Here is a 27,345-nt window from a genome sequence, read left to right on the forward strand (position 1 = left end):
GTTGGCACCTCGGTCGACATCGACACCGAATCCATCGGCGCCCTCGACGCAGTTTGTGGAGGATTTGCCGCAGGTGCCCCGAGGAAGGCTGTTAGTAAGTCTGTGAGGCCTGTTTTTGAGCCCTATTCTGTTCCTCCCAGATTGGATTTGTTCCAACCTTTGGATTATATTTCGGAGGTGGAGGAAGGGTCTGAGCAGGAGATGGTTTTGCCTCCTGATGTTCCTGATGACCTTGTGTCTGGGCACAGTCAGTTGGAGGAACTCTGAGTCCCTGCATGACGCCAGTGGTCTTGACACCTCTCCGGAGGTGGAGTTTGGTAGACCTGAGCCTGGGACACATGCCGAATCCTATTATAGGCGTCTCATGTCGAGGGTGACTGAATACTTGGGGTGGTCTGCTCCACCTGTTGATTTTGAACAGGATGATCTCACGGACATCCTGGACCAAAGTCCACCCACTTAACCGGTGTTGCCATTTCACATGGCTTTGCAAAGAAGGGTGGCGGCGGTTTGGACTGCTCCGCAGAGTCTCCCGGCAGTGAATAAGTCGCTTCCGAAAAAATACCGTCCAGCGTAGTGACCCCTGCTCCGGATAGTTTGGTGGTGCAGGTGGCTACGGCCCCCGCAAAGCAGGCTGGGTACCCTACCATCCATCCCGATAGGGACGATAAGCACTTTGATGGTTGCGCAAAGGTATTTTCATCTGGGGATATGGCTTTGAAGGCAGCCAACTCGGTTTGTGCTTTGGCAAGATTCACCCACACTCTGTGGAATTGTGCATCTTTGGCGGATGAGCATATTCCCGAAGGGGAGGAACTGGATGGGTTTCTAGCCCTCGTGCAGGACCATAAAGATGCCACGTGTGAAGCCATTCAGTCGGGTTGGACTCGGCAGACTGTGTGAGTCGGTCCAGGGCTGCGAGCACGTGATACGCAGGTTTGCGTGGTTGCGGAGGTCAGGGTTTGCTCCTGATGTGCAATCTTGGCTTCTCAACATGCCCTTTGATGGTGTTTATCTGTTTGGCAGCAAGGCTGACGAGAGCCTTGAGAGGTTGCAGACCGCCAAAGCTGCAGCAAAGTCTTTGAGCACTGCAGTACGTCAACCTCCGCCATTTCGTCCTAGCCATTTCGTCCTAGGGGGCAGCAATAGAGGGGAGGTTCTTTTCGGTACTACTCTTCCTTTGGTAGATCGAGGGGAGCTGCCAGTCAAAGGGGCCACTGTAGGAGTACCAGATGGAAAGCAAGGTACCCGAGGTGCCAAAGCTGCTCGGGCAGTTGCCTATTTGCCCTCAGGCACTGCCGCGTCCGCTCAGTCATGAGGCCATGTCCCATGGCTCGCCGGTTGGGGGCAGACTTGCGCAGCATCTTGGAGAATAGCGTGCCATTACTTCAGATGTGTGGGTTCTGGAGATCATAGCCTACGGCTACTGTCTTTGCTTCCGGCAGAGGCCTCGCGACAATCCACCGGGGACGCTCTCTTTGAAGCGTCCAGATCTGCTCCTTGCGCAGGAAATCCTATCCCTGCTGGAGAAGGGCGCCATAGAACTGGTGCCTGTAGCGGAGAGGAACAGGGGATGGTATTCCCCTGATTTTTTGATCCCTAAAAAGGATGGGGGATTGAGACTCATCATGGACTTGCGTGGGCGGAACAAGCTCCTCAGGAAGGACAAGTTCAAGATCGTAACTTTCTCAAGTCCTTCAGGCCCTTCAACTTCAGGATTGGTTGGTGTCTCTCGACCTCAACGATGCTTACTTTCATTTGCTGATTCATCCCAAGCACAGAAAGTACCTGAGGTTCGCGGTTGGTGACTTGCATTTTCAGTTTCGGGTCCTGCCGTTCGCATTGACCTCCGCCCTGAGGGTCTTCACCAAGCTGCTTGTGGTGGTGGCAGCGTATCTCAGGAAAAGGGGGGGGGGTGGGGGATTTACGTCTACCCCTACTTGGACGATTGGTTGATCAGGGTGTGCTCGCCCAAGCAAGTCCTAGATCTGTCCCTCACCTGCCACTCCCTTCACAAGCTGGGCTTCCCTCTCAATTTAAAGAAGTCCCATTTGACACCTACCCAGCGGCTCCAGTACATCGGAGCAGTGCTAGACACATCCCTGGGGCTGTGTTCGCCTCCCCAGGTGAGGGCTCATCACATTCTGCAGATGGTGGATAAGTTTCAACGTGCCCCGAGTCTCCCGGTGTTCGAGTTCTTGAGGTTGCTCGGCCTCATGGCATCCTGCATTTTCCTGGTGCCAGAGGCCAGGCTGCAGATGAGATCTCTGCAGTGGGCTCTCAAGATGCAGTGGTCTCAGTTCTCCGGCAGGATGTCGGATCCCGTTCAGATTCCGCCCTCGGTCGAACAGGAACTTCTGTGGTGGGCCATCGAAGGCAATCTGATGAAAGGAGCTCCGTTTTGGCAACCTTGGCTGGAGGTAGTGATCGTGACTGACGCATCCCTCGCGGGTTGGGGAGCTCATGCCAACGAGTTGACAGCCAGCGGCTGTTGAACTCTGTTGGAGTCCAGACTCCACATCAATCTGTTAGAGCTGTGGGCTGTCAGGCTAGCCATGAAGGCTTTTCTGCCGTCTGTGCGGGGGAAGAATGTCCTGATTATGATGGACAATAAGTGGCCATGCACTCAATAAAGGGGGGGGGCGGGTCACTTCCGTTGTGCAGGGAGGCAATGCAGCTCTGGTTCTGGGCCATCCAGCAGGAAATTTCGATCTCGGCAGTTCATCTGGCCGGAGACAAAATGGGACCGCGGACGCTCTGAGCAGGCAGAGCACGGTCTCACGAGTGGGAGCTGGCTCAGGCAGTTCTGTTGGAGATCTTCGCCCTTTGGGGAACCCCACAAGTGGATCTCTTTGCCACCAGTGTCAACCAGAAGTGCGAAAGATTTTGCTTGTGGGAATTTCCACCAAAAGGAGCCTTGGCGGACGCGTTCGTAGTGGAGTGGTCCACGCGTTTCCTCCAGTCCCTGTCATTCCGTAAGTGTTGTGGAGGTACCGGAGGTTTGGTTCCCGGATGATCCTCATTGCTCCTGCATCGGCCAGGAGAGCGTGGTACCCAGACCTTCTAGACATGTCCATGCGCCCTCCACGTCGTCTTCCCTAACGAGACGATCTGCTCTCACGAGAGGGAGTTCGCGTTCTCCATCCAGGTCTCTCAGCCTTCATGCTTGGTATAAGCATGAAGGTTGAGGTTTAAGGATTGGGACCTCCTCGAAGACTTGATGGAGGTGTTGCTTTCGGCCAGAGGGCCCGCAACGAGATACCTGTACAGTTGCCGTTGGAGAAAGTTCTGTGACTGGTGCAGGGTACAGAATGTGGATCCTTTCCAATGTTCCATTCCCTTGGTTTTGTCTTTTTTGCTTTCTTTAGCCCTCAAGGGCCTGCAAGTGGGTACCATTTAAGGATTACCCCGTGGCGCTGTCCATATTTAAGTGCTCCTCCTGAGGAATGTTCTTCTTTTAAGATCCCTTTGATTTCTCAGTTTCTGAAAGGGCTAACTAATGTGTTTCCACCATCGCCTTTCCAGGTGCAGGGATGGGATTTGAATGTGGTGTTAAAGTTCCTAATGGGAGCTCCGTTTGAGCCCTTACATTCTTGTCCATTGCGACTGTTGTCCTTTAAAACTGTTTTTAGTTGCAGTTACTTCTGCATGCAGAGTGAGTGGGTTGCAGGCACTTTACGCCAAGCCACCCTTTACTGTGTTCCATAAGGACAGGGTTGTTCTGCGGGTGCGGCCTTCTTTTCATCCGAAGGTTGTGTTGGAATTCCATTTGGGCTAGAAGGTGATTCTTCCGGCGTTTTATCCTCCTCCACATCCTGGTTAGGAAGAGGAAAGGCTCCATAGATTGGATCTTAGAAGAGCTTTGAGTTTCTATCTCTCGCGGATGTCCCGGGACAGAGTGGAGGATCAGCTCTTGTTGGTTATGCTGGAAGACGCTTGGATCAGGCTGTTTCCAAACAGACCTTGTCTAAATGGATCATTTTGACGATCTGAGTGTTACTGTTTGGTGAGAAAGGACCCTCCAGTAGGCTTACGGGCTCATTCTTCTAGGGGTGTTGCTGCCTCCACTGCCCTACAGAGGGGTGTTCCGATTCACAATATTTGCGAAGCAGCCACATGGGCCTCTGTCCATACTTTTGTGAGACACTATTCCTTGGACTCCATCCATGGGCAGGATTTGGCCTTTGGTAAGGCAGTCCTTTACTCAGCAATTTGATTGGGCATTCTAAAATTATAAATTGTGAATTATTTTCCCACCTCGACGTTGGTACTACTTGTCATAGATGTAGAATACGTCGGAGGACAATCCCCTCGAAGAACAAGTTATTTACATTATCTGGTAACGTTCTTTCGATGGGATGTTCCTCCGATGTATTCCACATCGAACCCTCCCAGCCTGCCCCGCTTCTAAGAATTTCTTATGCGATTGCAGCTTCCGTTTCTGCAAGGCTTTCTGCAGTCATACTGGCAGGAGATTGGTGCCACACGTTCTGGGGAAAAAACCACAACTGAGGTTACGGGCGCCATGCGTCCTATATATAACATCCGGTGACGCCGACCCTCGACAGAGTCCCTCCAGGAACAACGTATCTATGTAATCGACGCAGGACGCCCTCTGCTGAAAATTTTCCGAAGCAGCACAGCTGTGGTCATTACCTGTCATAGATGTGTAATACGTCGGAGGAACATCCCATCGAAAGAACGTTAACTGATAAGGTAAGTAACTTGTTCTGCTCTTACACTTAGCCAATTTGGGGCTCCAAGTTGGTACTATAAAATTATTTTTGGCAGCGCTATCTATCTTCAAGCGTTCCTTGGAAGGGGCGTCTTATTTTAAAATGCCCTTAGTAATTCAATTCTTGAAAGGGCTAACAAATGTGTACCCCCCCTCCCCCACACACACCCTTTTAGGTGCCTATTTGGGATTTGAATTTAGTCCAACAATTTCTCATGTGTGCCCCTTTCGAACCTTTACATTCTTGCCCATTAAGACTTATCACTCTTAAAACAATTCTGTTGGTGACTATAACATCAGTCCACAGGGTAAGTCAGTTGCAGGCACTGTCTTGTAAGCCCTCCCACCATTTTCCATAGGGACAAGGTTATTCTAAAAGTCAAACTATCTTTCTTGCCTAAAATAGTTTCTGATTTTCATCTGTCACAAAAAATGACCTTACCTTCTTTTTATCCTCTGCCTCACGCTAGTAAGGAAGAAGAAAGGTTGCATAGACTGGACCAGAAAAGGGCTCTGTTTCTACATTTCCTGATTGGCAAATCTTCGACAATGTGACCAACTGTTTGTTGGGTGTACTGGACACAAATTGGGCCTTGCAGTGTCTAAACAAACTCTAGCCAGATGGATAATTCTAGCAATCTCTGAATGCTACAAATTAGGTGGGAAAGCACCTCCAGATGGAGGGCTCATTCAAACAGAGGCATGGCAACTTCCACGGCTCTTCAGAGGGGTGTCCCGGTGCAGGATATTTGTGCTGCGGCCACCTGGTCGTCAATGCATACCTTTGTAAAGTATTACTGCTTGGACTCTGCTTCATGTCTAGGAGGACTATTTGCAAAAGCTGTCTTTCATTCAGTCCTTAATTAAAATTTCTAGTACTCCCACCTCCAAAATTACCACTGTTATGGGAGTCATAACATGAGGAATACGTGGCAGGACACAATCCATTCGAAGAACAAGTTACTTACCAACTGTAACGTTCTTTCGATTGGATGTTCCTCCCATGTATTCCTCATCGACCCTCCCAACCTACCCCTCCGTACAGTTTACGCCAGTTGCACTCGAACTTCCTTAAAAGCCTGAGGACGTGAAGCCTAATCAGCTGATGCGACCATGAATACCGTAAAACAGAACTGAGGTAACGGGCGCTGCTCGAGCCCTTTATACAGCGGATGATGCTCGAAGGCGGTTCTTGAGGGACTACGACTCTGCAGCCTCGAACACAGTGCCCTCTGGTGAAAACTTTTTCTGAAGCAGCAGAGCTGGGATACAAATATCATAAAATGAGGAATACGTGGGAGGAACATCCAATCGGAAGAGCGCCAGTTGGTAAGTAACTTGTTCTTCTGAGGAACCCAGAAGATGTGGACCCCTTGCTCACTGTGCTCTGAGGCACAGCTCCACCTCAGTGATGAGGCCAAACCAGGCTGAAACAAGGTATCTGGTCTTTCCATCTAAAACATATTCATTGAATACCTTTCCATCGAAAAGCATATTCATTGAATAATTTTCGATGGATAATTAGGGGTAGGTTTAGATTAGGGACCAGGGTTAGATTTGGGGTTAGGGGGTGTACGTGAGGGTTGGGGGGGCTGGCAGGGGACCCCCAATATACAAGAAACTTTAAAATGTTACAAGGAGCTGGCCAGTTCCGAAATTTCAGCACTGGACAGCTCCATGTAACGTTTTAACGTTACAAAATAATGTATAGAAATGCAATTTTTTTTAATTTTTTTTTTTACATTTTAAAGTGCATTTCCATCTAAACTTGTCCAGTTAAATATTCGATGGACTGGTTTCGATTGAAATGCACTTTTACATGTAAAAGATAGCATTTTGATGAAATGGCATTTGATGGATTTGCATTTCGATGCATTTCCATCGATGGAAAGACCATAAACCCTGAAACGTGTCTCGGGTTGTTGTTGGTATTCTTGTTGAAAGGATGTTTGCCTGGCAATGCGGTGCTGGACTGACCTTGTGGGCGGGACACAGACTGATATGCAAATGGATAGTTCTCCTTTATGAAAAGTACAGTGAGCAAAAAGCAATGGCTGCGGACTCCCAAAGTGGGGGGAAAAAACACTAAACAGGTTATCATGCTATGTTCTTTCTAGAGCGGGGCGCCTGCTACCTTTTTTGCAGTATTGCTGCTTTAGATGCCTACCTTATTTCTGAGAAGCATTGTTTTTCAATATTTAATCCTGTGGTGAACTGTCCTTTCGATTAAACTTCTTTTTGGTTCTATAAGGCCTTTTCCCCTGAAGTGGGACTGCATTAACAGTCCTCCCTGCTCTTTGCCGCATGCCTTTTGAGCCTATAGACTTCATCAGACATCAGGCTGGTCTCCTGGGAAGTAGCTTTTTTTTTATAATTGTGATTACACCTGCCAGACACTTATTGTCTCAAAAATGTTATCTAAAAATATTTGCCATAATAAAAAATATGGCTTTTCAGAGGCATGTTACTTGGGATCAGATTGTGAAGGCAGCTACTTGGGCCTCTCCATTTGCCTTCTACAAACGCTACCGTTTGGATTTGAGCTGGGGGGGGGCAAGAACCTAATTTGGGCAAGCCGTTTCTCAAGAGCTTCTTCAGTTAAAAATTAGGTTAGGAGCTTCTACCCACAGGGAGATGATTTTTTTTTTTAATTTCAAAATTATGGAGGAAAGGGGACGGGACAAAGAAGCAAGGAACTGTTACTCACCATAGTGACTACTGTACTTCTAGTACATAGTCTCCAATCGTCCACCTTACGCCCAGAATAAAATACCCTGGCTCCAGTGCCAGACATCAGCGAGAGGAAAAGGACTGATAGGCGAGGCCTTGGAGGCAGAGCTTTGTGAGGTGGGCCTATTGCCATGCATGTGTAGGGCCCCTCATAAAAATGATTTTTTTTTTTATTTAAAAAATGCTCCATCCCAAAAGACCAAATGTCCCCATAAGTATGGAGCAAAGGGGATAGTGGACTAGAAGTACAGTATAGTCCCTAAGGTTAGTACATTTTCCTATTTCCTTGGTTTCGATTGGCATAATGATTATCATGAAATCTTTGCACAAGTTTGTCCATCCAGACTCCTAGCTATGTGGCTCGTCTATGTAAGCTTGCACGTTTCACCACATTCCACCATCTAGCATGTGTCTTGTGTACCCTGTCCCATCCAAGTTTCTCTCTTCCAGGCTTCCCCACATCTAAGACCGGAATCCTGGTTTCCATAACCCGCCCCACCCCAGCTCCACCATCTGGTGTATGCCGCATTCAACAATTCTAAAGCTTCACATTTTAAGTTGTTTGGTTTAGTATGCGATTCGTGTACTTTTAAAGTCCTCTATAAAATATTCTTGTAGCAATTGAAACCTATTTATTATTGCATATTTGCACCTGTCGGAGCCAAGAAGCTATGTGGTCCAGTGCCAAAATCGGGCAGCGTTCAAACAGTTTCTTAAATATTTGGCGAAAGTGAGATCTGGGCATATCACTGTTATGTCTCCTTTGCTGCCAAGATTGTGCGGCCTTAAGAGTTACATTTCCTAAATGTTCACTTTCTGCTTAGCCATTCTTTTGACTCCACTATTGAGCCATACCAGATCCCCTTGCTCAGCTCGAATGTGCTGCCCCTCCCACACCTACCCGTGAGAGGAGAATGCCTTGCGGGCCGGCGAGGAAGTGACTCACATGTCCAATGTCCGATGATTGCAGACGTTGACTAACTCTGTATTGCTTATCCTGGAATGCGGGGTTATAAATAAAATGCGTGAATAGCCTTTGCTGTCTTACTCAATTGTTAAAGTTGTATCATCCACGTTCTCCAAGGAGTTAAGTTAAACGCGATGGCTTGGGTGCCTAAGCTGCAGGAATGAGAATTGACTCAGCCTTCCAGCCTGCTGAAGTTGATACATCTTACATTAAGTTAATGATGGCACCTGCATTTAAACCTATAAATCATTTGTGGTGGGCTGTATATAAATGGTTACTTCTACTATCGTCAGTCAGAGGGTAGCCTGCGTTAGAGCTCAAGCGTACGTAACTGTGTAGCAATATATGCACGCCCTGATCATGCATTCTGTCTTTTGTTGACTTGCTCACAGTGCTGTGCCATTGACTGCGCTCTGCTAGCAAATCAAAGACTGCAATCGTTGGCATGGACTTTAAAACGGCGTGTGGATATGGACAGTATGTCTGCATTTACCTCCCTCTTTGCATTCCCATTAAAATTGTTTTTGAATATAAAGTTGAGTTAAGCGCAGGGACAGATTAAGGATGACCATGTGATCAGGGTGGACCCTTAGTCTGCACATAACAATAACCTGGGCATTTGTCCATACCTGTAGCAATGCACTTGCTCATTCTATTCGCCCCTTTAGATACCCCACCCAGGGAAAGGTGCAGAGTGAGACATGCTTTCTTTGGTGGCACAAAAAGGCAGCAGATTTATTTTCACTACATAACAAACTCAAAACACTGCAAACAAACTTTGTAAAAATGGTTCTGAAGGTGCGGCGACCCGCCGACTGCTCCGTGTCCAAACCCTGCTTCCCCCCCTTTCCCAACCAAGTCCACTGTAGGCCAAAGCTCCCCCAACCATTCTTGTCTGAGCCCCACCTTCCCTTGCAGGTGTTCCTGGGCTGGGGGGAGTGCCGTTTAGTCGGGAAAGCTGAGTCCTTGTTGATACTTCCAGCACCCCTGCCGCTTAGGCCCCCAAGGAGCACTGATCCTGAGGTTCGAAACCCCTTCCAGCTTTTCCACGGCTCTTTGGTACTCTGCATCTTGCCACTGGTCGCCAAAACATTGCCACGCCAAAGGTGGCCCCACACCCACCGTGGCTCCCCCACTTTCCTTACTTTATAATTCCAGCAGCTTGGTGCACAAATTCCAGAAGAACAGATCCATGCCCAATGATGACAAATGCACTCCGTCCATCACATAATATTCTCGGAATTTCAAATTGATCAGCCCGTGCCTGACCTGGGGGAAACCTCTCCACCTGCAGAATTTAGCCATTGCCCCGTTCAATTTCCTCCTCGGTTTCTCCACTGCAGAATGGCTTTCTGTGGCCCGCCATTGTCGTGGAATGATCTCGCACCAAACGATTTCTGTCTCGCCCAACTACGAGGACAACTCCTGTAAAGTGAACCTCATTTCTCTCATCAAGGCCCCACTACACAAGCTTGTCAGGTCATTGCCACCTAGATGGGTAATCAAAACGTCAGGCCTGTGCTGCTTACCCAGCAATTTGTCAATATGCCCGTGCAACTGTGCCCATCTCATTCTGGGCACCCTGTGCCATCAGATCTGGTACTAGCCGGCGGTCGTTCTCTCCCTTTCTGCTGTCCCCGGCCTTAGACACAAATGAATGCCCCACTACCCAAATGGACCGTCTCCTCCTCCGAGCCATTAATTGGAAGGAGATGAGAAGGTGGTCATTAAAACTACATTTTGTCAGGCCTTATGTACCTCTTGAAACAACCAGACTTCCAGCCCCTGATTCTCATGATTGCTTCCGATCCCATGCGTGTCCTAAAGGAGTGTGTACCAAACACACACCTCCTGTCACCCCCATCCCTTCCAATGCCATATCAATGACCCTCCTGAACTGAAACCTGCTCCAGGCCGACCCAGCTCTGTGCCAGAATACAGGGGGGGACCTGGACCTGCCTTTTGCCTCCCCTGTAGGTAAGTAGTCGGCCTCAATACTGGACACACTATGCTCCCCTGGATGCTATAATGGGTGACTGTCCTCCCCTTTCCCTTTTGGTTGGTCTTGGACTTTCTTAAATGCACACCCGCTCTTTAAAATGTACATCCTCCAACCTTAAAACCCAGAGCCCTGTCACTTTCTATTCTCATGCACCACCTCACTTACTCTGGAGGCTCCAATGAAGGCCAATGAATAGGCCGCCGAAAACAAAACCCTCTCCCCCTCGCTATGGCAAACAGTCTGCAGGGTTTCAATTAAACACTGCAATTTTGGAATATCAATGGGCCGCCTTACGTCAGGCTTTTTCTGTTTGCTTTGCCAAACCCTTAATTGCCATTGCAATGTAATGCTCTTTAGTAGGATCGGGTTTCTCCTAGAGTTTGAAGTAATGCACTATTGCCGCCAAATAAGTCATCCAGGATCTGGTTTTCCCAGACAGCCAACCCCATCCGACAAAGGCGCGCACTCTGCCCTGCTGCCAGAATTTCTTCTTGAAAGGCCAGGAATCGCTCCCAGCACCCCTTGTACCTTCTTGCTGTGCCCGGGGCCAGGGCAGTGTGTATTAGCAAGCTCAGGTTCCCCCAATCATGACCCACCACTGAACCTTGAATGGGGTCATCCTCCTGCTCGCCTCTGGACCGTTCCCCCGAAATTTCTCCCACTGGAAACGAGAGACAGCAGCCACGTTTTTTACCCCTGGAATGTGTTGTGCTCTTACCTCAGTATTTAATAAGAGCAAGCTTGTTGTCAGTTCTCTCATTAACCTCAGAACCCTCACATTGCTGGACGTCCCGTAATTAATGATTTGAACCACTGCCAGGTTATCTGACCACAGAACCACCATCCAATTAGCTTATGACTTTCCCCAAAGCTTGAAAGCAACCACAATGGGAAATTGCTCCAGTAGGGTAATGTCCCTGGTAATTTCCACCTGATGCCATGCTGCCGGACAGGCCTGCCCGCACCAGTCGCCTGATTGAAATCCTTAACAGTACAACTAATTTCAATGCAGCTGTACAATAAAATTCCCCTTGCGGCTGCCCGTCTGTGCTGCGTTAGACTGTGCTCCCAAAGGTCTGTGAAATTTCAATGCGGCAAAGTTTGTGAAGCACACAGGCCGGATTCCCAAAGTCTTAACAAAACGACAGGTCCTCCTTTGGTGTGGGCGTCCTTCTGCTTGAGCTGGAATCTCCTGCAGATGACAACCCGGTGGCTTATAAGGCGCCTGGCCCGCCCCTTCCTATTGTCCTTTTCGCTTGCATTTCGGCTGCTTTCGCAGGCTACCTGCACACCTCCCCCTTACCCAGGGCAGAGTGAGGAGAGGACGCTGCCCCAGTTATTCGGGCGCCTCCTCCATTCTTATGTTGTCGCCTCCATCGAGGGCACAAGTCGAACACATGGAATGACTGTGTCCGCCCACATTTTTTCCCTTGTATTTTCACAAATAATTCACTTTTTTCGTTTTAATGTGCTGTATCCATTTGATAAAACAGAGCCATGTCCGGGATTCGAAACTAGGTCGCAAGGCTGTGAGGCAAGAAACTTAGCTGCTAGACCAGACGAATATCTAATCTGAATGCTGTGAAACATTCATATTGGCTGCTGTACAGGACCTGTTTCCCCACACGTTTAAGCAGTGCTAGAAATTGAAAAAATGTATTGGTGGAACTGTCCCCTTTTTGGAGGGACGGGGCCAAGAGGTGTGGCCCCCAGCCAGGTTGCGCAACACAGTATCTCTTCATAGCGATTTGCATAAAACAAAGGGCATTATTGGAACATAATGTCCACAATTTTAAATGTTAAACACATCTTATAGTGATTCAGTAATACCCTTTTAAGTGAATAATGGACCCTTGTTTTGTTTTGGTTGGTCACAATATTCACCTTAAAGTGGTGTCTGTAAATTACAGGACATATATGCCAGTTTGGAGACCTGCAGCACTGATTGTTAGGTTCTGGCAGTTTCTGCCTGCAGTGCCGAGTCTTCTGAAAGTCCGTTGAAAAATGGCTTACTCTTGTGTGCAATGTAACGGACTGCTTTCGGAAGACTAGGTAGACTACGTGCCGAGTCTTCTGAAAGCAAAAAAGGTCTGGTTGAGGTGCGAGTCATGCCTGAGGACGGAGTGGCGCTCCGGCAAGACATAATTTGAAGGAGCGCACCTGTCTTGTTCCGGCCCATTCCCTGCACTGCGTTTAAAACAAGGTGCACACCTTTTCTATTTATCAAGCAATATTTTTTGTTCTGTTCGAAATGCTTATTAGTGCTGTGAACTTTCCTGAGTTGGGAAAATAAATATAAACATTTATTTAAAGTTTCGTTCACAGTCCATGACGTCACAACCCTACCGCAAACGTCAGTGCTCCACTTTTTTTTCCTACTACTCGAGCCCTGCATTCTCTGTACTGTAATCCAAAAATGCATTGTGTCTGTCGTACAGCACACCCTTTAGTGCATTTTGGTTGTGATGCAATTTCTCAAGTGTTATGAAGTATAAAACACCAACAAAATAGGACGCAACTTGCCACACCCCTACGTTTTCGACACATTACGTGTCCAAAATGTGTAGGTTGATAAATCAGCTGCAAATAACATCCTAATTGCACACGGGTGGGTGAGTGCCGTTGGAGCTAAATGGGTTGCATTTAATCAAGCAAGCTCTCGGTACAAAATGTTAGTTTGGAACCGAATTATAAAACATCCTCACTTTAGGGCTTAGTTATAATGGCAATAAAGGATGTTAAACGTGTTACCTAATTGTGTTACCTAATTCTGTATAGCTAAAACTTACATTTTTTAGCGATGTGTTAAAGACATTTCTCTTTCCCGATTATGACCTCAAGATGGCAGGATTGCAACGTTTTCGAGACCTTGACGCTTAATGAGTCGAAAGAGTAACTTCTGTTGTAGCTTACGCACGTCATTCTCCTTGATTTTGTAGATATTGAATGGACTTGTTTATTTGCCTACATTCACGGACTGCCGTTACTTCCTCTGTATCTTGAAACCTCATACTTGCGTTCCTGTGAGATTTTTATCTGCCAGATTTGAGCGGATAGTTTTAAATACCGACTTCCTGGTGCGAATTTACTTAACAATTTCAAATACATTTTAATTTGTGGGATACTCGATGTCGTTTTTTGTTGAGCCCATTGACTTACCTTGCAAAGAAAGGATTTATCTTCACATGTGCCTTACATTTTCTTACAAGTTTACTACTTTTCTGTGTAGTGTACGGGAAAAGTGTAACTTTTTTCTCTTGCTTTGTTCGCGGTTATTTATTAGTGAAAACTGCATTCATATCTTCGCGTAGAAGTTCTAAAGGAATGTACGAAGTTCTCATGTGTTGTGTACTTCGACAGACAATACATCTCACAACCCCAACCAGGATGTTGTCCTACATGCAGGGCTGGCCTTAGGGCCAGCAGCGCCTTGGGCGAATTGGCGTCCCCCTTCTTTTTTTTTTTTTTTAAACCACCTTGCTTCGGCGAGGAGGGAAATGGTATGAATAGGGCGTATCAGCACCATGTTATTGGATGAGCTCCGTGGACTCATTTTAATAACGATGAGATGCCTGACACTCCTTCTACCACTATGCCAGCTCGGATGAGCCCTTCAAGGAGGTGTTTGTGGGGGAAGCCTGCACAGCCGCTAATAAAATACTTTAACATTTCAGTGAATTGAGGTGGTTATGGTGCACTAGTAATTTTTTCATGGATTTCAATGTCGCGGGTGTGGGGGAAGAAAATGAATATTTTGTGGTGACATTTACCCCATTCCCCTCCACACCCCACCAATCTCCGGTTGGCTGATGAGGCTAGGTTTTGGAAAATGTTACTTTGCAAGAAATGTCCAAAAGGGGAGTATTTTAGGTTTGGCTTTTTGAAGCCTACAAGTGGCTCTGGACTGGAGCGGGCTGTGCATCACAATACAGAGCAAATCTTCCTACACTGCTAGGGGCCCTGTCTGTTCTTATGAAGTCCTCTGCTAAATGCTTCCAGCCTTCAAGAACAATAAGATGCTCCTTTTTCCTTTTTCGTGGCTTTTAGGCATGCTGCCAGGCAAGCAATGCAACCTGATGGGTCGCCCAAGCACTTGTGAAAAGAGGCAGTTGGGGGATGCCATTTACTTCTACTACTGGTTACCCCATTGTGCTGACCACTAATCCAGGATAAGTGGTTCAGAAGTGGTCTGCCGTGTGCCGACAAGGCTGGTGTGCTGATAGTCTGCATTGGACTGCTGCCTAAGGTATGAACACTGCATTTCCCCTGTTCACTCCTGACAATGTTTCTAGACAAGTCTGATCTATGAAAGTCATCAATGCAGGTTCTCCCCTGCTCATCCAGAACAATCGAGGACCACATAGACACCCTTGCTCCAGCCTTGGCCGATTTCTACAATCACTCCTTGCCACTGAATTTCCCCTCTCCCTTAAGCACTCTTGTGCACCCCCTTCTAAAGAAGCCCTTGTGCGATCCTTCCTCTCCGGCTAGCTATGGCCCAATATTCATTCCTTTACTGGGCAAACTCTTGCAGAAGCTGGCCATCACCCAGCTTAATCTACATACTGAATCTTTTGGTTGCCTCCATGACCACCAGTCTGGCTTCAGAGCTTTGCAGAAGCACGGAAACTGCTCTCCTGAACCCCTGTGAAGACTCGCTCCCCAATCTTAACTCTAACCTCCCTTCTGTCCTCATTCTCCTTGATCTATCCTCTGCTTTTGACACAGTCAACCATGCCATCCTGCTCAATCTTCCCCGGGACAAACTTGGTATTACTGATCAGGCCCTGGCCTGGTTGACCTCCTTTCTCACCAACTGATCCTCTCCGGTCCAACTGGTGTCTTCTCTCTCTCTCTCTCTCTCTCTCCTTGTGGTGTTCCCCAGGGGTCTAACCTCTCTGCCCGGCTCTTCAACCACTACCTGGGACCTCTTGCCCACTGCATCGCTACTTTCTGCTCCAATTTTCAATGTTAAGTGGATGACACTGAGCACTTTCAGGCTCCCCTCAGCCACCTCTGTTTCTTCTCTCATACAGACTGTCTGGCTGCAATTCAGGAATGGTGCACTGCCAATGATCTGTCTCAATGCCAGCAAGACTGAGATGCTCCTCATTTGGACACCCGCTCCCCACTTGCCTCTCTCTCTCTCTGGCTGCCCACTCTGGGCCCTCTTCCTGCTCCTTCCTGTGATGCTAAGAAGCTTGGTTTCATCTTCGAGCCCACCCTCTCCTTCTCTCCTCACATCAGACGTCTCTAACAGAGGTATTCTTCCTTTTCTCACTTTCCCCCAGAAGCTCACTGTCTCCAGAGCTCTGGTCCTCTCTAGGCTGGGCTATTGCAACAGCCTCTTTCTAAATCGTCCTGCCTCTGCTGTTCAACCTTTGCAATTTATGCAGAACAGGACTGCAAGACTTGTCCTTTGTCTCAAGCCTAGGAATCGTATCTCTCCTGTTCTGAAATCTCTTCACTGGCTCCCTTCGGTTGCAAGGATCAACTTCAAGACCCTCTGCATTGTCCACAAGGCTTTCTGGGGTCTGGAACTGCCCTACCACCAATTTTCTCATCCAAAACATCTTCCTTCTCAAGCTCTCTGCTCATCCTCCTCCAACTCTGAGGGTCAGATGCTTCGCCAAGCAGAGAGTTGGGGGCAGATTTATCTCCTTTGCTGGGGCCTCCATCTGGAACAGCCTGCATGCCTCTCTAAAACTTGAGCAGAACCACATCCGGCCCCGGAAGCAACTCAAGACCTTCCTCAACACTTCAGTTTTCTATCTTCCTCTGCTCTGCTGATGCACCCGACTGCTCCGCGCACTGGTCACTTGGGGATCTTTTTTTCCCCCCTTCTAAGTTCTAAGAGTTCATCATTGAACCAGGGGGAACTCCGTTTGGGTTTGGGCACTTTGGTTTTAAGAGGGACTACTTCCTCAATTGCAGTTTTCAAGCATTGGTGGTAATGATCTGAGATGCTCTCCTTGTTCATACTGTCTAGTGGTTTGGAGTTGAGCAGATTGTTAAGTAATGGGTTATGGTTCTCAGGGGTGACTTTGCGTGCATTTCTAGTCTGAATGGATGCTGGGCTACATGTTTTGGCTATTGAGTCTAGGTTAATGTTAGTTAATTAGGCAGTGGTCTGTCCAATGTATCTTGAGAATGTCTACTATGGTTACTGCGGTATTCAATGTGAGTATTCAGTCAAGAATTCTGCCTTTGGAATGGGTGTGGGAATTCCCAATTTGCGTGAATTGCATCTCTTGGAATGCATTGTGGCAGGCTGTTGCTTTGCTGTCCATGGGGTCGTTATAGCCTATGTTTAGGTATCCTAGGAGGATGGGCTTGGGTTTGAGAGAAGGTGTAATTAAGAGGGATAGGTCTAGATTGTTTGAGGCACTCAGTGCTCTGTATACTATCAGGAAGTTAATTGTTGCCTTGGGGCTGATGGCTAGCTTGAGAGCGAGGATTTCGTAGCCAGTGAGTGATTCCATTTTACCTTCCCTGAATAGTAGAGGTTTTGTAGATAATGGCCACTCTGGCATCTGATCGATCTGCTCCAAGGAGGGTGTTCTCCAGTGGGATGGCTAGTGTGATCTGTGGGCCTGAGGCTGTATGTAGCCATGTTTCGGTGAGCACTAAGAAGTCAAACTTGAATTCTAATGTACAATCGTGGATATCGATTGTGTGGGCCCTGAGGGACCTAACATTTAGTAGGGCTCCTACTAGCGATGGGGTGGTTTTGGGGGAGCTCGAGGGCAGGGTCAGATTGGCACGGTTTCTAGCCTCTGGCACGGTTTCTAGCCTCTGTCAAACTCTGGTCGGGCTCGGTCAGTAGCCTTTCTTGTCTGCCTTCCTTGGAGCCTGGCTATCTCCTGCTGGTGCCTCCTGATTGGTCAGCTGTGGCTATACAGCCAATCTGGTGTCGGTCCTTGTCTCCGGGTGAGACGGTGCAATTGCAATGCTCAAAATGCAGCGCCCATTTTTAAATGGCAAGCCCTCGCAGACTTGATAAGGCGGCAAGATGCGTATGCCCAGGAGGGTTGCCCGTGGCCTCAGCAGTGGTGCATAGCAGCTAGGCAGGGTAACGGGGGGCAAAGGAGTAATGGGAGATTAATCAGCAAGAGTTAAGCTCGTTTGATGAAAATGCCGTCGTTGGCCATCAACCTGGAATTGACTCAGTAATCGGGTGTGAAACAAAGGCAAAATTACGGATTTTATAGTACTCCACGAGCTCCCACGAAATCCTTCTTCATTCATGCAAGATTCATGTACTCAAAAACCCTGTTCTACTGTACTCGGATCAGAATCGTTTTTGTTTCGTTTCATTCTAATCCAGTGTTGTGCGTGGCTGCAATACGTAAGTGTTACAATTGTTTTACTTTATTACTGCAGTGTGGTCCTGGTTCCTTTATCCAGATCAGACTGACGCAAACTAGGCAGAGTACCTGCCTCCCTTGTTTGCATATTTACCAGTCTGTTTTTCAGATGATTTTTCCTGTGTACCAGACACAAACCTCAACACAACCAGTTACCAGCAATGACATTGTAGCAAACCTAAAACATGACACAATTTCAATTAACTGCGCTCTCAGGCGCAGATTTGTTGGCTCTGTTGCATCTGCTTTGCCTACCTCCCCTATCCCTCCCGGCGCACCTGCCAGCGTCCCTCTTTTCAGACGAAATGGTCTTACCATGACTGTCTGGTCGGCTTGCCTGCCCAATGCGCCATCGATGATCAGCACTCTGCTCTTCACCTGCACTGTTCCTGACCACGATGGTGACACATGAGGACTTGCGGTAGTTCCCTCTTGACCACATGATGGGCTGTGCCTTCACTCCTCCTTGTTGTTTGTACAACTGGTTATATAACATTCCACATTCCTGGGCAAAGTACAAATCTTAGTTCTGGGTTGCCAAAAAGCACATGTACTAATCAGTTGGTCCTTGTCCTTCACGCTTGTAACATTGAAGGTGAACCATGATATTGCCATCTTAGTATTATGTAAACTAGAATCTGTATGGGTTTTACTGGGTTACACAGGTTTATACTTCACTGGAGGCTTGCACCATGTCTTCCTCGCTTTTGGTCTTGGCAAGTTCTTCTGTCGTCTGGCCCATCTCCTCTGCCAACCACTGAGCGATTGGCCCTCCTATTTGGTCTGCATGTTCCATCACCAGCGCATCTGAAGGTGTCTAGTTGTGGGCTACGAACTCTATTTAGCCAACGAACGCCTTGCTGGCTTGCAATATGCTTATGGAGAGTGCTTTATCCAATATATAAAATCAAAATGTACAACTATATTTTTTTTACTATTCTGCTTCAGCTATTTGGTTTTTGGATTAGTACAAAAATATGATATTTGTTGTAACGAACATTTTTTTGTTTTGACCACATTGAAGTGTGGTAGTGGAAAGAAGTGCATTTAAACAACGATCTCAAGTCATTTGGAGAGACCCCTCGGAGTATTGTAAAAAAAAAAAAAAAATACATTCCGATTGTGACATTCCGTAATGCTAATACAAAGCAGTTGCATGGAAAGTTGAAAATTAACCCACATTTCAATTGTTTTTTTTAGGTTCCGTGCTTTGCTTTTTCTCGAAGTATTTACAGTAATGCCGCTTTAATCGGCGATAAGATGTCGTTCTGCAATATATTCCTGGTAAAATCTTGAAAAGTAGTTTAGACTTCATTCTACTAAGAAGCTTCCTGCAGTTTCATTTTGTCCAGTAGATGGCAATATTTTACCATAGTTAAACCTACAAGAGCGATTTTTGTGCAGGCGTGGTTTATTGTAATTCTGCGCCAGAAACTGCGAGCGAACTCTGTTGCATTATAGATGCAGATCAATGATAGAAGGTTGTGCTGTGGTTGGCTTTAGTTCGGGTGACCGCTTTTCTGAGAGGGTTGGAAACAGATGAGTATGGCCACGGAACGTATAGTAGTAGTCCGGGATAGTGATCTGGACATATTGCCACGTTCAGTGGTGCAGATTTCTTGAGCTCCTCGCTTTACTGCTTACTGTGATGGAGCATGTAGTGTAGCTGCCGAACTAGTCTATTTACTCTACTAGCTGCGTTGACACGGGCCTTTGCATTTTTTTCCCGCTGACTGGAACGAGGAAGGAGCGGAGCTGCTCCGTCCTCGCTGCGATGCTCTCGCTCTCCGCCTGGGGGCGCTTGTTACTGCCTGTGAGCCCGCCTCCTTTTCATATATTATGCAATGAGCGCACAACCCGATCCTGACGGGAGGGGGAGCTGACCTGGGAGATTATTTTGCGCAGCAGAAGGATCGCCATCTTTCTCACAGCCCGGCGCTGCTCTAGTGACAGCACCTTATTTTGCGTCCGTCCGGCAGCGGATAATTATCGAGTTAATGTAGCTCAACGAGGACATTTTTGGCTTTTTTTTCATTTCTTTTTGTTCTGATTTTGGACTGCATGAAGGTCCAATGTGGTAGCGCAGTGGCGATGGATCTGGGCGTGTACCAACTGAGGCATTTCTCCATCTCTTTCCTGTCCTCTCTGCTGGGCACCGAGAGCGCCTCCGTCAGCCTAGACAGCAGGTACATGGCGCGGCCGCCGCCTGGCGGGGCTATGGGGGCTGGGTGGTGATGCTGCAGGTGAACGGCCAACAGCCATCCGCTCTTTTGTCCTTCAAGGATTCAGGAGCGGTCTGATGTGTAGTCCCGCCTTATCCAAGGCTCCTTGATCTTTATACATGTACTACATTATACAATCATACAGGGTCCATGCCACTGGCGGAACAGCCTCCTCTATTTTGGGGCTTCACAGGCCCTGCTGCTGCATTGTCAACTTTGATGCTAGGCAGTGTGACGTGGCTTCTGGGTGCATATTAGTCAACATTAATGTGTGCGTATTGCTGCTTCATTGCTAATGGTATGTTTCTATCTTGTTTCAGCTCTTCTGGCGCCAGTGTGGTTGCTATCGACAACAAAATTGAGCAAGCCATGGTATGTCCTAAATATTCTATTTAACGGTGAAGTGATGGGCTTTGGGTTAATGTAATGCTAATGTATGTATTTTTGCTGCCAGACTAGTCCAGGAATGCCGATGAAGTGATTGTAAGGTTCAGTGTGTAGCTATGAAGTGTTTCACGTGTCCTTGGACTCCTAGAGGATGTTATATGCAGAGCTCATACAGCACTAGTTATGGTTCAGTACTAGAATGAGTATACCGCTTCAGATTTAGCTGAGCGCTAGCCACCACTCGCAACCCCCAATGTGCTGTTGCTAGGCAAGCAGGCAGCCTTTTCTCTAGCAATAAATGGGAATTGGCTGCTGTTGCTTGTCAGTCTGGAGTCACTTTGTACCACGGAGTTGGAGAAGGTGGGATTGGTTCCTCTGTCAGAGATGGCTAGTAGGCCTACCTTGGAGTCAGAGGGCAACCTTATCTGCACACCAAGCAAATGGTTTACAAACTGTATAGGGAAACTTTGGATACGGTTTCCCTAGGAGGCGACCAAAAGAGTCCTCATTGAAATGTGAAATGTTAGTCATCACACTATCTATTACAATAGCTATTACGTCAATATCTCAACATCTGTCAGAGTTGGCTCTGAGTTTTCCATTATTCTCTCACCAAGTTATCTTGGTGGAATGTGAGACCCTCAATGAGCAGCCAGTGCCCCATTTAAAACGGAGCGGTCTGTCCTGCAGAATAAACATCCAGTTGTACACATTACAAAATGGCTTTCGCATACACCCTCCATGACCTCACACCTCCTCATAATCTTTGTTTTGGATGACTTGGACAATATTAATACGTATGCATTGTTTAAACAATCATACGAATTGTGGTACACCTGGAGTTTCTAAAATCCTACTACAATCCTAAAGGTGCGGGGGTGACCAAAACAATGTTCACAAATTAAATTAGAGACTCCATGAAAAACAATCTGAAGCAGCCATCGTATGTAGTATATCTGCCACAAGGAATGTCTTCAAAGTGACATGGTTAAATTATTATGTGGTGTATGTGATTTTTGCATGTTCTTCTAAACATGCTAAAAATGCATGCCTGCGTTGGGGGGGCATGTAGTGCCGATAAATAGTAATTTTTAGTTTTGACTGTTGGGTGGCGCTGTATGCACTGCTTATAACACACAATTGGCATCGCAATTGAATAAAAGAAAAATTGATGCTAGGAGGAGGGCACACAGCCTGCAGGGTTTGTGGTGTTTGGCATTTTACCCATCCATTGACACACAGCCGCTACATTCCCCGCACAAAAACAATCTGGGATCTCTTTGAGCTACATCTGTGCGTTTGAGGGAATGTGCATGTTATTTCTAAGCAGCCTTCTGAAAGGTACTGTCAGCTGTAAACCGTTCCCCGAGTAAAACAAATCTTTTAACCATTTGACTCAGCCACTTGATTTAAAAGCCGTGTAACATTGCAGCTATTACTTGCACTGAATTCTTGTTAAAACCAGCATCGGCAAGGCCAATGGTTTTGGTTCTTGTAGGCATTATTGTCACCATTTACTTCGGTTTTGTCAATGTATGGTCGTTTGTGGACTTGAAGTTAGTAATGTGTATTTGCATTTGAATTGCTGTAAAACTGTTAAAGGATAACCAGTAGATTTTAAGCACATTACCAAACTTTATCATAAGCGGTGCATGGATGAATTATGTGAACTTGGATTTCACAAGGACCTGTCGTTTTACATTGATTTGGATTCATGAGAGAGGCTTTTCTTAGGCACATTCTGCCACCGTTGGACGTGGGAACGACAAAAAAGGCATTTCATGGGTGGGTAAACAAATGGGTCAAGTCAGGGGTGGCAGAGCAGAGGACAAGCTAGATGGACATTTCAGTCATCGCAGTGCTGTTTTGTGTAGGCAACTTGATTCAATAGTTGAGTAACAGATGTAAACTCATCAGAAACATTGGTGTTGAGGTCACAAGTAACATACAGTAGTGACATTCCATAAACATCAAACATATGAAAAAATTGCAAGTAAATATCGCATTTCTAACAGACATCTGCCAAGGACTTCATGGAGGGTGCTACGCCCTGCCCTTCCAAGGCAAGACATGCATTAAATCAGTCAATTTTCCTTACATTTATTGGTTTTAGTGCTCATCCCCGACCACAAAGGTAATGCCAGTGTCAAATGTATTGTCCTCTTAAAATCTGGGGCAGGTTGTGGTTTTCAACCATGCTACCAAAATGTATCATTTTTAGATGTGCCCTACTTCTCAGGCAGTAGACTTGTTCCTCGTTCATCAACTCCCCTGCTATCAACCTGTTGATACTGAGGTCGATTGATGTCAATTCTCTGACTCACCTTTACTTGATTCCTGATATTATGTGAAGTAGGACATTGGTGGACGGTGGGTACATCTTAAAGGCTGTCTAAACAGTCTCCTTCCAGGCATTGAGTTTCCCTGCAGTGCCCCCCACACGCGTGTACTGTATTGTTTATCTGGATTCACTAGAAGATACGGAGTTGCAGACCAACCTTGAGGGAGGTGGTGAGTGGAGACACGCACACCTTTTCTTCCCGCCGTGGCTGCAGGGGATTCAAGTTGTTTGCTTTGTATCTGGAACTGGAGTTTCTGCTCTGTTGGGCCTTTCTAAACATTTGTGGATGCAATGTTTTCAGTTTTTGGAGAATTTCAACACCATGTCAAGCTACTTAATCATTGAGAAATTAAAACCCATGTCTATCAGTGACTGCAATTCCACAATGGGAAAGAAATGCTTTCTAGTGCTGATCCCTGCCATATTCTAATGCTAAATAGAAGTCTGCTAAACCTGCACCCTTTGCTTCGTTGTTTCCCGGCTAATACAGAATTAAACAATCTGTCTCAAACTGGAAGATGGACTCAGTTGCTGAACTGTTTCCAAATGTTATTGCTGTCTAGAGGGTAGGGTGGAAATCTCCAACTTTTGACTTATTACTCCTACCCACACAGTAACTCAGCACTGTTTGTACAAACCCTAAAGTAGCAAATGAGCTCCAACCAATGTATACTGAAGGCCACCAGCCTTTGGACATTTTGCAATTAACCACAAACTGGCCTTGCATTGAAACTGTGGTCTACTTCATAACAAACACGTATTCCTTTTTAAAAGACTGTGCCAAAGAGCTGCAAGATTGGTTTAACCAGACCCATGAGAAGGGTAGTAATATATTGGGGTTGTATATAGCGATTCATGTTGTATTCCTGCTTCAAAGTGCTGCAACAAACGCAGTTATCCAGTGTAATGGTCCGTTTTCAGAAGTTTAAGGAAATAAAATGAATATTCCTACCTCCCGTCCCCTTTCCTCAATACTGTATGGGCGTCCCTCTCTAGATACGGGAGACAGAACCTTTTTCACCAGAAAAATCTTCTTCCCCTTTAAATTTAGATGTGCGCAGGGGCGTGGCCCTGGGAGCATGCGCTCCCCCCGACTCCGCTCACGAGCGCCACTCCGCATTCCTCTTTTCCACGTCAACGGAAACAGACCGCTTTCACAAGTGCTTCTGGGTTAGGCTTCTGGCCTAGTAATTCCACTAGAGAAGTACTTTTGTCTTTTTTTCTCTTTTCAATTGTTAGGTACCGCTTTGCCCTCTGGCGCCACTCTCCCCACACATGACAGCGGCGGGCTTCAGGAGGTGTCCAGTCTGTGAGGGTCCCTTTCCAACCTCCGACCCCCACGCCCTCTGCATCAGCTGCCTTGGTCCAGACCACGGCTGAGATGGCTGATCCGTGTGCAACGCTCTGACACCTCGCGCCCTCAAGAACAGACTAGCCAGGTGGAGGGAGCTCTTCAGAAGGTCCCCTCCGGAGGGCCTCAAAGCGTTCGTGAGACAGAAGACCAGCCCCAGGGAAGGTGCACTGTTCACCGCACCCCGCAAAGGTGACTCCTTCCCAAGGAAGCAAACTAGCGGGAGGGATTTAACCAGTCCTATGACCAGCACAAGCCCTGAGGCTGCTCCCGCTACCGGCCACCATGCAGAGGTGTTGCATTGGAAGTGCCTGGCAAGTGTAAGGCTGTTGGGCTGAGACGCTGTTGCTCTGAGCTGCCTCTGCTTTTCTGCTGCCTTGTGTGGACGTAAGTACAAGAGAAAGGTTTCAACTTCCAACAGCGGCGAAACGCTACCATTGCGTGTGCTTGGACTGCCTATTCAGAATTCGGACTTCATAGCCCAGAGTAAACACATCTATTTCTCATATTCATTTTTGCTTTTGCATTTAGCCCACTTGCTTAACTTTGGTGTGGATCTCTGGGTGTGGAGCTACTGAGGGTGGGGGTGGCTTGCTGCTCCTCCCTGTTCAGTGTGTTGGGCTGGTAATGCTTGCGTACAATCACGCTAACTTTTGGTTCTTTTGAATCTCCCTGCAGATACTGTGCGTGTTGAAGCCCCGCCCACTATCCCTCCAGCCCCCCAGCCAGCCTACTTGCACTCGGGCACGTGCGCATTGGGCGCACGCATTGGAAGTGCCTGGGAAGTGTAAGGCTGTTGGGCTGGCAACAAAATTATGCCTCAATTTTCAATGCATTATTGATTACAGGAAGTGTATGGCTCTGCCACCAGGCTGTTGCTGATTCTGTGCTGATGCATTTGATATTTTCACTGTATGAGTTTTGTTTAAAGTCGTATGTTGTAACGTCTAACTGTCCTACCAATTCTAAAGCACCTCATCTAACGTTTGCATTTTTGTCAATTGCGCTGAGGATTAACGCAGTATTATAATGTTAAACGGTCTGCGTAGCGGATGCAAACTTATCACGGTTAAACCTAAATTCGCACTCACCCCCGTTCCTGCTTGCATTACTTTGTCCGCGACGTCTGACGTCCATTCTACTGCTTCCAAGGCCAGTATAGTTAGAATGTCTAATGAGCTAGTTCTGCTTCTTAAAGCTGTAATTTCCACTTTTTGTGCGCCCCATGAGCCTTAGAACACTGGCTCTATTGTTAATATGTCGGCAGACGAACCTCCACGGGTTCCTAGTGATACCGTGGAAGTCTTTATCTGTCCGCCTCTTGACATTAACATTGAGTCCCACGTCACACAGCCGCAGCAAACTACGGATAGTAATATAGAGTTCCTGCCAGGCGTGGGCGCACCAAACGAACCCAATGATCCGGTGGCCACCTCCACTAACATAGTGCCTTTGCACCATTCACTTCCCTTGGATAGGAGTGTTACCTTAGGAGCATTCACAACTGGGCCTGTTGCCCTTGAAGTAGTTCCCATAGTTGCAAAAATGTCATCCAAAGGGATCAGGTGATGAGAAATGTATTTTAAAACAAGCATTTCCATTGCATGCAACTGCAACTCCTGGTGGCTATACCAATGCCCACGTTCAAAAACATGCTTTAGGCTCTTTATCTCTAAAATAGGCAAACTAAATCTTGCCCATACGTTGGGATAACGAGGATGATGAACTGGATAGTACTGCCGATAGGGAAACCATAAAAAGATTGATGGGAGTGGAGGGTTGTATTCGTCATCATGCAGATTTTTCGATGCTTGCTCCTGCAATCGAATCAGAGCTAGGAAAGCGCATTAGGAGATGTGGTGTGGAAAATGTTTTCCTTTATAATAACTTGCCTAATTATTCGTATAGCGCCCCATCACGCTCCCTCCCATGTAGTGATCGGCGCGGTATAGATAGTATCTTCACTCCTAGAAATCCATCGATTCCCTCCTGCAGCTAGACAAAAAATTAGCTCCGCCATATCAGAAAAGTCTGCCTTTCATCATTCTAAGAGCTCTAACACCTATGAACATTCATTGGCCCATCATCTCTCTGAAGTTGATCCAATTAATGACGACCCTGTGCCTGTAATGACAGCCAGTTTAGATGAGGTTCGAGTGAGTGCCGAAGCATTTCCGGTTCTCACCCGCATACTCAACTTGCTGGACAGGGGCCATGAGCAAACACATGGTGAAGTCCGGATGCTCCAGATGGAGATGTCTGAGCTAATTGGCAAACTTAGCAAAATCAAGGGGATGCTATTTACCTGTGACGCAATTTCTGTTCTAACTCAGCACGTTAAGAAGGCTGAGTCTAATTCTGTTGCAACACAGACAAAAACATTTGCTGAAATAGAGGCACACAATTCAAGCAACGAGTTGACTTCAGCTCAATAGTTTAGAATTGCAACTCCCCCAACTGATTGCAATTAATGCAGCCAAAATGACAGAATTATCGTTGAAATTTGTTGTGCTGGGTTCAACTCAGTTGGCTAATTCTTCCTCTGACGAAATGGGACTTGTAGGGCCAAATGTCCCTCGTGAGATTGGGAACTTGGATGGTCCCACGGCTCTCACAGATCTTATTGATCTTTCTGATGATATTGTAGAGCCAATAGAGGGACTGGATCTGTCTACGACCATTTATTGTACCAATGACACCTCCAAACCAGTTTTGATGCGTAAACAAAAAAGAGCTATTTCTAGAGCTGAGAAACGTAAAGCCTTTGAAAAAAGATCTAAGATTAAAACAGAAAAAAAACAAAAAGATTTACCATCAGAGCAAACCGATAGACAGAACACACACACACAAAGGATATTTGTTATCTGTCTGGGGGGGGGGGGACGCAATCATTGACTTGAACCAGTTGAATGAAGAGTCTAAATTATTGCTTAATCTCTCGTTGCCCCATCTACAGGCTCATTTATCGACCAATCCTGTAATTGACTTAAAAACTAAAAAAAACAACAAAAAAAACCAAAAAAATAATTTAACGGGATGACCTCCTATGAGCTCAGGTCATAATGATAACAAAGGCCTATTAAAATCATCAAAAGGGGCTGCTCCAGTCTCTAAAGGGACTGCTAAAGGTGTCTCCAAATTAATTAGCAGTTCTGATGCGTTTTTGGTAATTCAGCTAGCTGCTGACGAGGATCCAACCATATTCTTACTTCTGATTTGTAGCTATTGGAATAAGTATTCAAA

General features: G+C 46.8%; 1 protein-coding gene across 1 annotated transcript in view; it reads left to right on the forward strand.

The window, feature by feature from the left end:
* TSC22D1 (TSC22 domain family member 1) overlaps positions 1-27,345 on the forward strand; it is a 265,286-nt gene that overhangs the window by 178,015 nt on the left and 59,926 nt on the right. The window contains exon 2 of the mRNA XM_069640084.1: positions 20,344-20,395. Within this exon, the coding sequence (XP_069496185.1) occupies positions 20,344-20,395 (52 nt within the window). The remainder of the gene's footprint in view (positions 1-20,343; positions 20,396-27,345) is intronic.

This window comes from Ambystoma mexicanum, chromosome 7q, assembly GCF_040938575.1.
Source record: "Ambystoma mexicanum isolate Mex_15411 chromosome 7q, UKY_AmexF1_1, whole genome shotgun sequence".
Taxonomy (NCBI): Eukaryota; Metazoa; Chordata; class Amphibia; order Caudata; family Ambystomatidae; genus Ambystoma; species Ambystoma mexicanum.